This window comes from Saccopteryx leptura, chromosome 5, assembly GCF_036850995.1.
Source record: "Saccopteryx leptura isolate mSacLep1 chromosome 5, mSacLep1_pri_phased_curated, whole genome shotgun sequence".
Taxonomy (NCBI): Eukaryota; Metazoa; Chordata; class Mammalia; order Chiroptera; family Emballonuridae; genus Saccopteryx; species Saccopteryx leptura.
The window spans coordinates 202,404,743-202,421,424 of NC_089507.1; the positions used below are offsets into that span (position 1 = coordinate 202,404,743).

The 16,682-nt window shown below is 39.7% G+C and overlaps 1 protein-coding gene across 11 annotated transcripts in view; it reads left to right on the plus strand.

The window, feature by feature from the left end:
- The window catches only part of STAU1 (staufen double-stranded RNA binding protein 1), a 62,566-nt gene that overhangs the window by 10,137 nt on the left and 35,747 nt on the right, over positions 1–16,682 (plus strand). For 5 of the 11 annotated variants that reach the window (XM_066387549.1, XM_066387550.1, XM_066387551.1 and 2 more), the window contains one exon: positions 3,921–3,991. The exons of 1 other annotated variant lie outside the window; for it this stretch is intronic. Coding sequence is in view for 5 of the 10 variants with exons in the window: in XM_066387542.1 (XP_066243639.1) it covers positions 13,384–13,588; positions 15,225–15,349 (330 nt within the window). In the remaining 5 variants the exon portion in view is untranslated. Of the gene's footprint in view, positions 1–3,920; positions 3,992–13,299; positions 13,589–15,224; positions 15,350–16,682 lie in introns of those variants that run through there. 5 more of the 11 variants (XM_066387542.1, XM_066387544.1, XM_066387543.1 and 2 more) reach the window with 2 other exon arrangements.

Genomic DNA, 16,682 nt, shown 5'->3' on the forward strand with positions numbered 1-16,682 from the left:
CCTTTACCTAGATGACAGTCAAATATAGTTAGGTAAATGAGTTTCTTTCTGGTTTGTAGAGGAATGAGCTTTTACAGTCTGGAACATTTAGAGTATGACTACTTCTAGGTACTGATTTCCCTGTTAACTGAGAATTTATCAATTTAAGCATCAAACATAAAAACAAAGTAAAAAATAATTTTTTTGGAGAGAATAAAGTTCTTTTTAAGTTTGCTACATTATTTTTCTTTTTTTTTTTTTTTTTTTTTTTTTTTTTTTTTTTTTTTCATTTTTCTGAAGCTGGAAACAGGGAGAGACAGTCAGACAGACTCCCGCATGCGCCCGACCGGGATCCACCCGGCACGCCCACCATGGGGCGGCGCTCTGCCCACCAGGGGGCGATGCTCTGCCCATCCTGGGCGTCGCCATATTGCGACCAGAGCCACTCTAGCGCCTGGGGCAGAGGCCAAGGAGCCATCCCCAGCGCCCGGGCCATCTTTGCTCCAATGGAGCCCTGGCTGCGGGAGGGGAAGAGAGAGACAGAGAGGAAAGCGCGGCGGAGGGGTGGAGAAGCAAATGGGCGCTTCTCCTGTGTGCCCTGGCCGGGAATCGAACCCGGGTCCTCCGCACGCTAGGCCGACGCTCTACCGCTGAGCCAACCGGCCAGGGCTACATTATTTTTCTTAAATAGTATGGTTTGAATGTGATTTATTAATATCATTTTATAATATCAGTTACTGTGTATACCCTAAGAAGGTGATATTTAACAGTGAACTTTAGTATGGCATGTCATAGTTTATAAGCATTTTACTTACATTATCGGTCAGTTCACTCAATCATATGATTATTGTTTTATTAATCATGAAATTGCTGGTGGTAACCCATTTATTTATTTATTTATTTTTAAAATACAAGGACAGAGATAGAGTCAGAGAGAGGGATAGATAGGGACAGACAGAGAGGAACGGAGAGAGATGAGAAGCATCAATCATCAGTTTTTCTTTTTTTTTTTTATTCCTTTTTTTTTTTTTTAGAGAGGAGAGAGAGAGGGATAGAGAGAGAGAGAGAGAAGGGGGGAGGAGCAGGAAGCATCAACTCCCATATGTGCCTTGACCAGGCAAGCCCAGGGTTTCGAACCGGCGACCTCAGTGTTTCCAGGTCGACGCTTTATCCACTGCGCCACCACAGGTCAGGCCAGTTTTTCTTTTTGACACCTTAGTTGTTCATATCGATTGCTTTCTCATTTATGCCTTGACCGTGGGCCTTCAGCAGACCGAGTAACCCCTTATTCGAGCCAGCGACCTTGGGTCCAAGCTGGTGAGCTTTTGCTCAAGCCAGATGAGCCCGTGCTCAAGTGGCGACCTTGGGGTCTCGAACCTGGGTCTTCTGCATCCCAGTCCGACACTCCATCCACTGCGCCACCGCCTGGTCAGGAAAGTGGTGGTAACCCATTTAATACATTAAAACAGGGTTCGGGAACCTATGGCTCACGAGCCAGATGTGGCTGTTTTGATGGCTGCATCTGGCTCGCAGACAGATCTTTAATAAAAAAATAATGTTAAAAATATAAAACATTCTCATGTATTACAATCCATTCATTTCCTACCGCTCATGTTCATGTTTGCGGGTGGCTGGAGCCGATCACAGCTGTCCTCCGGGACAACACCAAATTTTTATTGGATAATGCTTAACGTACACAGGTTGTTGTATGGCTCTCGTGGAATTACATTTTAAAATATATGGTGTTCATGGCTCTCTCAGCCAAAAAGTTTCCCGACCCCTGCATTAAAAGGTTGAGGCTTACAGGAGTAACTTGGTCAAGATGATTCTCCTGGGTGCCAGAGTTCAGACCCAAACTCTGATCCCCAGTCAAGAGCTTTCAACACCATACTGGAACAGCCATGTGCTAGCTGGTTTGCCTAAATAAACATTTTGCAGCCAAGAGCTCATTTACGTTCTTAGTGTCTTTTTTAGCTAGGATGAGGTGATGTGTATTATAAATGATTTGTTACTGCTAATTAAAATGCCACTGTGAATTTATTTAAATTTATGTTGGGTTCAAAGTTATTTCTATACAAATGTGAAGTCCACGAGGACAGAGACTCTGACTTATTTGTGTGCTCCTCATGCCCAGTGTCTAGAACAGCACCTGCAATAGCTGGTATTCAATAATTATTAATTGAATGAGAAAAACAATGAATTAAATTCACTCTCCTGGTTTCTAGTATGCTTTCTTGAGTGGAAAAGAAAGGGATTTGGCTTAACCCATAGTCTGTCGTCTCTGCTGCTGTTTGGAGTGAGTGCTACATATATTGGTAATAATCATGATGGCTTTGGGTTATCATTTGAAAATGGTTGGAGGGTTTCAAAAAATGTTTACTTATGGAAGTGTGAATGTATATGTGAACCTCAGCTATCACTTGTGCTGTGTAAAGATGTTTCAAATCCAAATGTTTACAGATTGCTGTATTTCTCCCCTCTCCTCTTTTTTACTTTGCTTTGAATTGTTGGCAATTGTTTATTACTATCAATATTTTCATTATGTCTGACTTTAGCAGCTCTTTTTTCCATTCTAGTTATTTAACTTCTGTTTTAGGCTAGAAACCTAGATACCCAAATTTGCCATAGTTGTTCCGCATAGCTGGGTTTGAATTGAGGAAAGCGCCGTTGCTAAAAGGCATGGGCTCTATTTTTTTTTTTTTTTCTTTTACAGAGGCAGAGATAGACAGGGACAGACAGACAGGAACGGGGAGAGATGAGAAGCATCAATCATCAGTTTCTCGTTGCGACTTCTTAGTTGTTCATTGATTGCTTTCTCACATGTGCCTTGACCGCGGGCCTTCAGCAGACTGAGTAACCCCCTGCTGGAGCCAGCGACCTTGGGTCTAAGCTGGTGAGCTCTTTGCTCAAGCCAGATGAGCCCGCGCTCAAGCCAGATGAGCCCGCGCTCAAGCTGGCGACCTCGGGGTCTCGAACCTGGGTCCTTTCCGCATCCCAGTCTGACGCTCTATCCACTGCAAGGCATGGGCTCTATTAGGTGGGTGGTCTTCAACATCTGTTTGGGCTGCTCAGAGGCCTTTTTTAGTTTCCATTCGTCCTAGTGTTTTGAATGATGGAGATTATGGAACAAAGAATTCTAGATTGGAAAGTTTCTAGTATAGTATACTGTTTACAAAAAGAAGAACTTGAGTTTTTAAAATACTGTAGAGCAAATTAGAACATCTTGTTTTATTTCTAAAATCATTTGGACAATGAACTGCTACTTTTTATTTATTAAGTCATAGTGGCAGTGGGAAATTAAACTGAGCAAATTATTTTGTAAAAATGCGAAAAGCATCCCAAGGTAAGGACTTCTATTTGCTACTGACTACTACCATTTAAAAAGGGAGGAACTTCTAGATAAAGCAGACCTGAGAGTTTGAGAATTAAACTCTTTATGTCACTTGAAATCCAGTTCTAAAGAAGGATTATGATTTGGATTTACTAGTGGTAGTGCTTTTTTGTGTTTTGCAATTTAATTAAGAATATTTATGTACAAAGTGCCTTTTTATAAAATTTCCTGTGTAATTGTGTTTATATCACCAAGCACATGGTAAGGACATTTATGAATATAATGTTTAGCCAGTAGTTAAAAGTTTAAAATTCAGGCTTATGTGATCGGGCAGTATATGATGTCCAATACCTTTTTAAAAAAATAAAGCTTAGGTTCACAGCTCTCTTATCAGGAAGTAATTGAGACTGAAATTTCTAATGTCTCTTATATTGGTGTCTCTGCAGTTGTGCCTTTGGTAGGCTCCATGTCTACAGTGTGCTGCTTCCATGACTTCATGTTTTTGGAAACTTCTCTACTTGTAAATTTTAGATTTCTCCAAAACTTTAGCAATATATATCTTAACTTTCAGAAAAAGCTCTTTAGTAAATTATTATTTCTTATTTTCCAGGAGTTTTCTAACCACATAACCTCTCAGACCTGAACCAAAACAGCATTGTTCCTGGAGCAACTCTTTTTAAGGTACACATAATTTGGCTCTCTAATTTCAGGCCTGTTCATAATCCATAATATTTTTAAAGTCTTCAGTGACTAGTGTGGAAAATAACTTTTACTTTTGGCTGTGCTATTAGAAAAACAGAAGAGATTTTATACAGTTTGAATTTCTTTTTACTCTTGAGATTTAATTAGAAAGTCATTAAATGCAGGGAAAATTGTTGGCAAGAATATAAAACCCTCTAGCCAACACTGCCATATACTTTTTTTTTAAGTCAGACTAAAAAAATTTTTTTATTGATTTTAGAGAGAGACAGACAGAAACATCATCAGTCTGTTCCTGTATGTGCCCTGACTAGGGATCTAACTGGCCACCTCTGCACTTCAGGACAAAGCTCTAACCAACCAAGCCATCCAGCCAGGGCACTGCCGTATACTTTAAATGTAGAGATGTGAAAATTGATCACTGAAATTGTCATTAACATCACTTGTTCAATAAGCATCTTGGTTATAGAAATGTTTGTAGGTTCTGGCTGGTTTGCTCAGTGGATAGAGCATTAGCCCAGTAAATGGATGTTCCAGGTTTGATTCCTGGTCAGGGCACACAAGAGAAGCAACCATTTGCTTCTCTACCCCCATCTCCCCCTTTCTTTCTCTCTTCCCCTCCTGCAGCCAATGGCTTGCTTGATTGGTTTGAGTGTAGGCCCTGGGTGCTGGCTGAGGATAGCTCTGTTGGTCTGAGCATTGGTCTCAGGCACTAAAAATAGCTTAGTCATTGGTGCATTGGCCTCAGATGGGGTTGCCAGGTGGATCCCAGTTGGGGTGAGAGGGCATGTGGGAGTCTATCTCCTCTCACTTAAAAAAAGAAAATGTTTGTCTTTGATTTCTCAGATTGTTTATGTTAAATGTGGTTTTCAAATCTGTGGAACTAATTCAAACATTGTTTTCTGTTGTGAGATAGGGTTGGGAATAAAGTTCCATTTACCACTGGCTGCTTGTGATCATCTAGACCAGTGGTAGTCAACCTGGTCCCTACCGCCCACTAGTGGGTATTCCAGCTTTCATGGTGGGTGATAGCAGAGCAACCAAAGTATAAATAAAAAGATAGATTTAACTATAGTAAGTTGTTTTATAAAGATTTATTTTGCCAAACAGTGAAAATCCGACATAAAGTACTTGGTAAGTAATTATTATTATATGCTTTAACTTGCCGTAACTCTGCTTTATAAATTTTATAAAGTAAAGTTACTTCTCTACTTTATAAATCACCATTACTGTGGAACCGGTGGGTGGTTAGAATATTTTACTACTAACAGAGATACAAAAGTGGGCGGTAGGTAAAAAAGGTTGACTACCCCTGATCTAGACCAATAAAGCTTTATAAGAGTATTCCTAGGATTTTACAGTATTTTACCTGCATACTACATTACATGCATTGACACTGCTTTGTGTTTAGCACTTTCCCTCTAAGAGCTGAAAGCACATCATCAAATCTGGGGTGGTAATTAGTGGACAAGTTAACCCAGCATTCATTGGAATGAGGAAATTGAAGCATAAGGAAATTAGAAAAGTTGTACAAAGTTCAATGAATGGATTTACACTCATCACTTTGAATTTGTATGGTGCTTTTCTTTTCAAAGAACTGAATTAGTTACCAAACCTCAGGATTCCTTCAGGGTTTTAGCTCCGTTTGCTAGGACTGAGGGTTTGTCAGATATGCTGTTACAAAATGATTTGGGGAAAAGGAGGCACTGGGCAATGGATTGCCAAGAGATGGACGTATAATTGCTATCTGAGTTGGGAGTATAACTGAAAGCCACAACTTAGAAGTTTGGTCTGATTTAAGATTGTTTGTTGCTACTTAGCAGCAAGGCTGGTCTCTTAGAAACTGGGTCTCTTGGCACTGATCTGTTTTGCATGAAGATGATGGTAAATGCAGTCGTGTGTCTAGGTTAGATGGCACATGGTTACAGACTTCAGTTTCCCTTTTCTGAAAGGAAAAGCCAATTAACTCTTATATTGAACTAGTCCCCTTATTTAAGAGTATGTCACAAGGTACTACTCTTAAAAATCTCTGGCATAAGATACTCATTTTGGTTGGTTTAAAAGTTTTTTATGTTTTTATAAGTTGAGATTTTAAAAACACTTGCAGTTTACAAAAATAATGTTTAAGTTTAGTTAATTTTTAGAATTTCTCTAGGGAAGGAATAGGGAGGGGAGCTTGATGAGGTTGCAAAGCTAGAAAGGAAATTAAGGTTTGCAGCTTGTTAGGCTGCAGAGGTAATTTAAAAAAAATTTTTATTTTTAGCGAGAGAGGAGGGGAAGAAGAGAGAGACAGGAAGGAACATCAATCTGTTCCTGTATGTGCCCTGACCAGGGATTGAACCGGCAACCTCTGTGCTTCAGGCTGATGCTCTGACCAACAGAGCTATCCTGCTAGGGGTAATTTTTTTTCCTCTTTAGTATACAGTATGGTGTGGCCCTGGCTGGTTAGCTCAGTTGGTTAGAGCATTGTCCCTATGTGCAAAGGTTGCAGGTTCGATCCCCGGTCAGGGAACATACCAGGAACAGATCAGTCTTTTCTCTTTTCTCTTTTCTCTCCTCCTCTCCCTTTCCCTCCCCTCCTCCCTCCTTTCCCCTCCCCCTCAAAAAGAAAAAAAAATCAGACTGACCTGTGGTGGTGCAAAGTTGACCTGTAATGCTGAGGTCGCTGGTTCGAACCCCTGGCTTGCCTGGTCAAGGCACTTATGAGAAGCAACTACTACAGGTTGATGCTTTCCGCTCCTCCCCGGCCCCTTTATCTGTTTTGCTCTCCTCTCTTTAAAATAAATAAAATTAAAAATCAATTTTAAAAAAGATTCTTTATTTTAAAGTCAATAAATTTTTAAAAGTGTACAGTATGGTATGATGGTTTTTCTAGGATGAATACCTAATAATGAATTCTCTTTTAAGAAGTGAGTCTTTAAATGGACCACCCAATGGTTACATTTATGTGAAAAGAAAATTCTCCCTTGCCCAGTTGGCATCAGGTCAACTGTGAGACGGGCCACATTCAGTCACTTGTATTGGATGCAAAGGTCTTTAAACATCCTGGGTTGTTTCCAGGCATTATTTTTGGCTGATTTTATTGTCTTGTAAGTGATTGTGCCTCCTCAGGGATACTTTTCCTGTGATTTCTCTTGAGCAACAACATAATGATCTTTTTTTTCCATATTTTTAAAGTAGTTTGGTTATATTTTTATTTTTTATTTTTTTTATATTTTTCTGAAGTTGGAAATGGAGAGGCAGTCAGACAGACTCCCGCATGCGCCTGACCAGGATCCACCCAGCATGCCCACCAAGGGGCGATGCTCTGCCCATCTGGGGCGTTGCTCTGTTGCAACCAAAGCCATTCTAGCGCCTGAGGCAGAGGCCATAGAGCCATCCTCAGCGCCCAGGCCAACTTCGCTCCAATGGAGTCTTGGCTGCGGGAGGGGAAGAGAGAGACAGAGAGGAAGGAGAGGGGGAGGGGTGGAGAAGCAGATGGGCGCTTCTCCTGTGTGCCCTGGCCGGGAATCGAACCCGGGACTCCTGCACACCAGGCCGACGCTCTACCACTGAGCCAACCGGCCAGGGTGGTTATATTTTTAAAAAAACAACATGTCAGTATTGTGATTTGACATATGGTCTTACTATTGGATATTATTTGCTTGATATCGACATTGTCTTTTTGGAAACAGTTATGTCTGATGATAGTGATTGCCATGCTTCTATACTTGTGGGTGCCCTGTCTATAGGTGCTTGGATAATTATTGGAGTCAATGAATTGCTGTTTCTAGGGAATGGGGTGGCAGGTGAAGTTGGGGAGTAAGTTTACTTGCAGAAAACATACAACCACATTGCAACTAGAAAGATGTGTTAGAAAAGTATCTTGGAAATAACTTGGATATTGTAAAGGTGTTTAGGTGTATTTCAAGACTATTAGAGTAAAAGTAGTTTATTCCATAATTTTTTTGGTGTTGTTAACAAAGTTTCTCTGAGAATGGAGCCTCTCAAAAGCTTAAAGATCCTCTTCTGTGTCTTCTAGGAAAAGTTTAACAAATAAGTTCTTTATATCACTTCCGAATGTACAATCTGCCATATAAGTGTTCACATGTAGTAGATACTTAATAAAGATCCTCTTCTGTGTCTTCTAGGAAAAGTTTAACAAATAAGTTCTTTATATCACTTCCGAATGTACAATCTGCCATATCAGTGTTCACATCTAGTAGATACTTAATAAATTTTTGTTGAATATTGAATGATTGTAACTTAAAATTGCTCTTAAAATTGTGAAGGCTTTATCATGGCAAGGAACTGGAGTACTCCTTTGTATCTGTGTCCCAATACTACATAAGCTTTAATAAAGGACTTTGATGGGGAGATATTTAGTGAAATGTTTCTGGCTATTTTAGAATCTTGTCTAGAATTGAGATAACTTCTTTTTTTTTTTCTTTTTTAAACATCTTATTAGGAGACATCTTTACTACAATGGCAAATGATATATTGATTATGCAAAAGTACAGATACTTCTTTTTTTTTTTTTCCATTTTTCTGAAGCTGGAAACAGGGAGAGACAGTCAGACAGACTCCCGCATGCGCCCGACCGGGATCCACCCGGCACGCCCACCATGGGGCGATGCTCTGCCCACCAGGGGGCGGTGCTCTGCCCATCCTGGGCGTCGCCATGTTGCGACCAGAGCCACTCTAGCACCTGAGGCAGAGGCCACAGAGCCATCCCCAGCGCCCGGGCCATCTTTGCTCCAATGGAGCCTCGGCTGCGGGAGGGGAAGAGAGAGACAGAGAGGAAAGCGCGGCAGAGGGGTGGAGAAGCAAATGGGCGCTTCTCCTGTGTGCCCTGGCCAGGAATCGAACCCGGGTCCTCCGCACGCTAGGCCGACGCTCTACCGCTGAGCCAACCGGCCAGGGCCCAGATACTTCATTTTTAATCATGAGTTAATCCAGTTAAAAATTAGATATTAAAAATGAAGTTTTTCCGCCTGACTTGTGGTGGCGCAGTGGATAAAGCATCAACCTGGAAATGCTGAGGTCGCCGGTTCAAAACCCTGGACTTGCCTGGTCAAGGCACATATGGGAGTTGATGCTTCCAGCTCCTTCCCTCCTTCTCTCTCTCTCTGTCTCTCCCTCTCCTCTCTAAAATAAATAAATTAAAAAGTTTTTTAAAAAATGAAGTTTTTCCATAATTGTTGAAGTTACGTTATACAACAATGATTTTACAGTCTGTTAGTTGAGGATGAGTAAGACGAAGCATTATTGCAGAAGTTCTATGAACTATCACTAGAAGGGTCTGCCTTGTTGTGTATTAACAAGTCATTCAGACTGTACTCAGTATGGCCTAGTCTTGGTAGATTCACTGCTTAGTGAAGAATATGCATTTTTTGCCTGATCACTTTTTAGCGCATCATCTATAATTTTTTAAAAATGCTTTTATAGAGTTTATGTGCCCATATTGCTCTTCCCCACAACCCATTAAAAAGTAGTTGGCACTAGTGAAATGGAAGCTGCCAGCCAAGGTGAGACTCCATTTTTATGAGAAGATTTTTTTGTCACCAAGCCAAAGTTAGAATCAGGGGGTAGGGGGGCTTGGAATTAGGAGTCTTTTCAAAAGAGGTACCCATAATTCTGTTATATCACCTCTCTTTGTGTTATAATGCTGATATATGCTTCACAAATTTAGGATTGAGAATAAGATGGACGTATTTTCCTGATTTGGTGTCTTAAAATTTTCCAAGAGGAAAAAACTACGGCTCTCATCTGTGCTGGAGGCAGGAGGCAGAGAAATAGTAGCACAACACAGGCTTAATAGAGGTGTTTCTAGCGCTGGGGAAAACTGAGGAGTCTTTGTGTTTCAAACTAATTTTACTGTGTGTAAAATATTTTTCTTCTATAAGAAGATTCCAACAATATTTTTAATCTCTCAAGTCCCTGATTTATCTGGTTGAAAACAATCCTTAAAGACATAGGTTAAAAGGGAAAAACAAGGTTTTATTTAAGAATTTAATCTTCAGTAGAGAGTATTATTGGTGAGCAGCAGGTTCTAAATTTATATGGAAGTAATATATCCAAAATTCCATGATTCCCCTGAAGGCTGCAATGAACTATATAAACAGCAGTAGTCAAATGCTTTATTTGATTTTTTTAATTATGTGGGTAAATAATGTTATTTTCTCCCATTTATAACTATGATAGCTGCCTGGCTTCTTTGGGAGAGGAGCATCTGTGTGTATAAAATATTAGCATCAGTTTTTTAGAGCCTTTGAGGTAAAAGGGGATTTTCTAGCTAAGAATATATAAACTACTTGTTATATTAGTAAGGTTTTTTTTTTGTATTTTTCTGAAGTGAGAAGCAGGGAGGCAGAGAGACAGACTCCCACATGTGCCCGACCAGGATCCACCCGGCATGCCCACCAGGGGGCGATGCTCTGCTGCAACTGGAGCCATTCTGGCACCTGAGGCGGAGGCCATGGAGCCATCCTCAGCACCCAGGCCAACTTTGCTCCAATGGAACCCTGGCTGCAGGAAGGGAAGAGAGAGAGAGAAAGGAGAGGGAGAAGGGTGGAGAAGCAGATGGTTGTTTCTCTTGTGTGCCCTGGCTGGGAATCTAACCTGGGACTTCCACATATCGGACCGATGTTCTACCACTGCCCTAGCTGGCCAGGGCTATATTATATATTAAGATTTTATATGTGTTGTTGAGACAGCATCCTTGACCCCTCTACCCATACATACCAGTCAGTCCCCACCTCCCCCAGTTGTGACAACCAAATAATGTCTACAGACATTGTCACATATCTTTGGGGGACAAAATTACCCCTTCTTTAGAACCTCTGCTTTATTTTTTACTTATGTTTTATTGATTGATTTTAGTGAGAGAGTAAGGTAGGGAGAGAGACGGGAACATTGATCTGCTCTTGTATGTGCCCTGACCTGTGATTGAACTGGCAACCTCTGCGCTTCGGGACAATGCTCTTAACTAACGGAGCTATCTGGCGAGGGCTAGAACCCCTGCTTTAGATTCTCTTTTCAGAGCTAAGGACACATAGAGGTGTTAAATTAGCAAATGACTAAAAATTTATTAGCAAATGAGTACTGTTTGTTGTATTTTAGTATTGATCGTGTTGTTGAAAATTATTAGGAGGATTTAAGGTGTTTTTTTTTGTTGCTATTTTGAACTGCTTGTTTTAACCACATGTTAGAGACATAACTCCACCATGTGAACTTAAGGTTATCATTATTTTGGACAGTCTTATTTAAAAGCCTGTTTGTTCCCTTTCTCAACTTCTAGAAAACCTATGTATTTTGTCTCTGGAAATGCTGGCAGTGGGCCCGCTGTAGACAGCATTAGCCAAAAAAGATCCCTTTGTGTCCCTCTCTTTCTAAATTTAGTTCATTCATTCAGTGTCAGACTCTCAGAGCCACCCAGAGCAGAGTTGGGTTGCTCTTTCTGGGCTATGGGTGGGCCCTGAAGCAAACACTTGCTTTTGTCCTTTTTTTTTTTTTTACCTTAATCTATAGTTGGTGTCCTAAAGTTGTGAGTATACTGTAAATGACTTTTTTTTTTTTTTTTTTGGTGGACAAATGCTCTCAAGAGAGTTTAGAAAAAGAGGGAGAGGAGGGAGGGTGAATAAGAGGGGAAAGCGGAAGATTGAGAGAGAAAGAGTTATATTTTGGCAGCTGAAGGAAATAAAAACAATGAAACAAGGTCATAGCTGGCTTTAAATGGTTCTGGACTTGTTTCTTGACACTGGCAGCTTATCTGCTAAGACTATTATCTGGATCTTCAGTGGACTGTTATTTCGTTCTGATTCCAGAAGTAAACAAGAAACAGTTGCAATATTGGACAGTTTTATTGAATAGGGCAGTGGTCGACAAACCACAGCTCACGAGCCACATGAGGCTCTTTGGCCCCTTGAGTGCAGGCGCAAAGGCCAGCTTAGGAGTACCCTAACTAAGATAATAACAATGTACCTACCTATATAGTTTAAGTTTAAAAAATTTGGCTCTCAAAAGAAATTTCAATCGTTGTACTGTTGATATTTGGCTCTGTTGACTAATGAGTTTGCTGACCACTGGAATAGGGTAATGTTTTTGCCTCTGGGATCCAGTCATATTTCAGCTGAGGTTTTGGTTTTGGTTTGGTTTGGTTGAGGTTTGCAGTCCCTTTTGTGCTCAGCAAGAGAGAATGTGTCAGGACTCCTCAAGTAACTTAATTGCTCTGTTCATTCATCTCTTTCTAAAGGTCTGGCTTTCATTAAAAATCATTTTGTGACTTTTTAAGAAATTAAAGGGATGAGCAAGTACTCTAATAAAACTCACCTGTTATTTTGCTGGCTTCTGCTTTGATTGGCTTTTTCTGTTCTTTGTTGCTACTGGTTATTTTTGAGTACTTTTTTTGCCTTCAGTATTTTCAGCTTTTTGAAGGATGGCCATGAAAATGAGCAGAACTGTCCTTATTTTTGACTTGTGGAGAAATAGAAATGTATTTAGAAAGAATGCCTTTGGAGCTTACAAGGTGCAGTAAACAATCTCTTTTGCTTCCCCAGGCTCTATCCCTACAAGTCGCAGCAGGAAAACTGCCAGTCAGAAATTTGTTCCTTTCTTTTTCATCTTCTCCATTTTTACTTATAATAGTACAAATACTATAGAATGTTCTTTGCTATTCAAGTGATTTCTCAGGATCAAGCATTGATATGAGTGCAGCAGTTGTCTTTGGAGTCTGTAACTAAATGAGACCATCTCAAAACAAACTTCTTAGAAAAACATTGATCTTTTATTATCATTAAAGGTAACAGCAGAAGTGAGAAATTCTTATTCTTCGGTCAGCTTAAAGGCACCAATCTGAGCATGTGGCCCTTATATAGAAGCAGTGTTTACATTCACCTATTAATGGTGTTACAACCCAGTTTGCTTTCAGCTTCTTAGAATTTTGAGGCCAGAAACCTTTACCATATCCCATAAACTATGGGAAAAACCTCTCCATATTTTAAAACTTGTATTTTTGTATATAAGTTGCAAGTTTTAATAGTCACCAATAAATATTATACCCTACTGATTGTCTTCATAAAATGAACGTGCAAAGCATATGGCTATTATAATTTAAAAAACCGAGAAAGTCACAAGTTCAGGAACCTTATTGTATTCCAAAGAGAAACAGTTTTAATAACATTGACATAGCTACATGCTAAATGGGGCTATTTTCATACTTGAGAAGGTGGCACCAGTTTTGACTGAATATTGGCACTTACATATCTCCTCTATAATTTACCTTTTTATTTTCTTTCCCTTACAACTTTTAGGTAGAACTTTAGACTTCATAGCACTGAATTAACCTGCACTGAAAGCTGTTTACCTGCAGTTGTTCACTTTTGTTGAAAGTGACCATGTCTCAAGTTCAAGTGCAAGTTCAGAACCCATCTGCTGTTCTCTCAGGGAGCCAAATACTGAACAAGAACCAGTCTCTTCTCTCACAGCCTTTGATGAGTATTCCTTCTACTACTAGCTCTCTGCCCTCTGAAAATGCAGGTAGACCTATTCAAAACTCTGCTTTACCCTCTGCATCTATTACATCCACCAGTGCAGCTGCAGGTAAGCGTATGAATCCAAGTGTCTTCTGTTTCAAATGTGTTCTCAGCCTGTTTTTTTGATCTGATAAGTAGATTTCAGGTGTAGGGAATTCTCACGTTTACCTTCAAGAAGCAGAAGAAAATATTACTGCCCAACCTTCTTTATCTCAGATATAAAACACTGGTTGTGTATTGGGTTGATGGAGACCTCGGTTGATAGACCATCTCAAATGTAAAACAGAGAATTGAATACTGGCCTATAAAGCCTAGTCTGTTATAGTGATGGCTGAACAATAACTTTCACTTTGGATGGTCATTGTTGTATGGGAAAACTCTGCTTTCAAAATTATTCCCAGAACTAACAACTCTTACAGATGTAAGCCCCCTTGTCTATCTATAAGATTTTATCCCAAGCAAAGGAGCAGTCAGCTTTACTGGCAAGCAGAAGAGTACATTGGCATTTAATTTTTATTTTGAATAAGTAAATAAGTTTAAGTTGAGATTCCAGAGGTAGTTCAGAAATCATAATGAAAACCAATTAGAAATTGAACAAAGAAGCAAGGATTTTTAAAAAGTAAATAAATTTAGAAGCATTCAAATTAGATTAGAAAACTAAAAATGAACTAACTGCGCCTTGACTGAAAAAGACTTGAAACACCTGAATAAAATAATCTAAAAACAGTATTCTCCGTTCTACTCCCCTAAAGTGGCAAAACCAGTTAAATGGGAGGGTCAGCATGGGTGTCTCCATGCCAGAGTTACCTTATAAAAAAAAAGCTTTTCAACCCCTTATACCTGACAATTTCCTTTGCATTTCATTCTCCCGCATTTCATTCTCTCATTTTCTTTACTTTGTAAATCTATTTTTAGAGTGCTAGCTTGTCCCACTCTGAGCTGCATGGCTATGGACTTCCTTTGGACTGGCTCACCATGTAGCATTCTTGACTTGTCATAGCCCCTAGAGATACAGTTTTCCCCACATTTGCCATTTGAGACTGTCTTAAAAGGCAGTGGCACCAACTATTTCCATCCTCTGGGATTTACTGCTTTTTCTTTAATGTGTCATATCTACATTCTGTTGATTGATTTTGTAAAGCCTCCCACCCAGTGAGGGCATTTTATTTTCCTTAAATAATTTTCAGAAATAGGTAAGGTCTGAGCGTGGCAGCCTCTGGAGATCAGATGAGGGGACACCCAAGAATGAGAAAACGAGAAGTTAAGTGTGTGGAAACTACAGTCATTGTTTGAGAAATGGTGTTGGTGTGTTGCATTTTGTGAAATAACGAACAGAATACAACTGACAGCTGTTGCAGTAACCAGTGTGTGTCTGCTCAGAAGACCTCCTTGTTATTCCCTCGGTTGGTTGTAATAGCAGTACTTCATCTGATTTCAGATCTTGCTTGCCTGCCATGGTTTAGTTATTCCCTCGACTTCTATTCTCTCTCTTTTGAAGACATCCTCTCCTAGGTGGCCTGGCCTCAGCTGGTTCAAAAAGGCTCCCAGCTGTCTTCAGACACATGCCCCCAGTGTGGTTTGCGGTTTTGCATCACTGCTGCTCTGAGTCCTTAGAACTTCAGTTTGTTTTCCTTCTTTTTTCATATCCATAGGAGAGCAGCAGTCTATATACTTGACTTCAATGCTCTTACATTATTTTTCAGTTCCTTCTAGCATGGCACACCCCAAAGAGAAAACCCCAATGTGTCTTGTGAATGAGTTAGCCCGTTTCAACAAGATTCAGCCTGAGTATAAGCTTTTGCGTGAGCAAGGTCCAGCTCACTGTAAGGTAAATATTGTCCATACTGCTTGTGCATTTATAACCCAACAGGAATGTTTTTTGTTTTTTTTATACTGTTGCAAGTGGTGCTGTGATTCAAAATACGTGTTTTTAAACTGCTGAGATTGTCTTAAAGAGATGGGAAAGTATAGATTTTTGGCAAGTTGCTTTTTTTTTCACCCTTGTAGAATGGGTCAAATACAAGGTATTCTTCTGTTTAGGTTATTTGGCTTTTAAAGTCCCAGTTAGTACAGGGTGGTTTAAGATTCTGAATAAAGATAATTCTCAAGCACCTGCGAACGATTTCCTATGAGTTTTCCAGGCTCTGGCCCTCCTGGCTGCAGCCTGCCTCTGGCTCCTTTCCTGCTTGTTTGCACATGTACCTAAGACTGGGTAGGGAGAGGGGTAAACTGGAAATCACTTTTGCCACTTGTTAGTTATCAGGTAAAAGGTTTGAAGATGGGATGTAGAAATCAGCCTCAAAGTGAGCATTTTGGATTGTCTCTGGTGTCAGTTTTCCTTGTCATTCCCCTTATATGTATATTAGAAATGGAAGACTGACTGTAGAGTGAATGTTTACTATTTGTTATTCAGGAATTCAGTCTTTTAAGCTTGTTTGATATTCATGCTAATGTGGATCTTGGGACCTAAATGTTTGCATATCTGGCTTTATCTTTTGCCACGAGAGTATGAGAGGATATATATGCAGTTACAGAATTTGCCTCCTGTTTCTGATCCTTGCTTGCAGTACATAATTAGGGATGAGTTGTCTCTTTAGGCTTTGTTTTTCTTGGCATGCAAACCTCAAGCCTTAAATTACATCAAGTTTCTCTTCATTTGACTAAAAGTAACACTAACCACTATCATAAATATGTAGGTACCATAGCATAAGGCAGTTAGGTAAGTGGCCTTTAAAGTCAGACAGATCTGGGTTTGAATCCTAGCTTTTTACTGTGTGACTTTGAGCAAGTAACTACTTTTTTTGAATTTCAGTTTCCTCATCTGTAAAATGGGGATAATAGTACCTACCTAAAAAGGTCTATTGTGAACATTTAATGAGAGAATATGTCTTAAAGAGTGGAGCACATGCCTGGCATTTAGTAAGTGCTTGAGAAATGGTAGCTATTATTATTAAGCAATTATGCTTTTAAGAAAGAATTTTCCACTCACATGAAGCTACTTTTAACATTATCCTAAAGCATAATTTGAATATTTCTTTACTTTTAACAGGCAATTAGTCATTTTCTGTAACTGTTCTGTTTCTTCTACAGGATTTTTTTTGCAGACCTTAACTTTGGGATTCCCTTCATTAACTGTTTTGGTATTTTTTAAATATGTACTT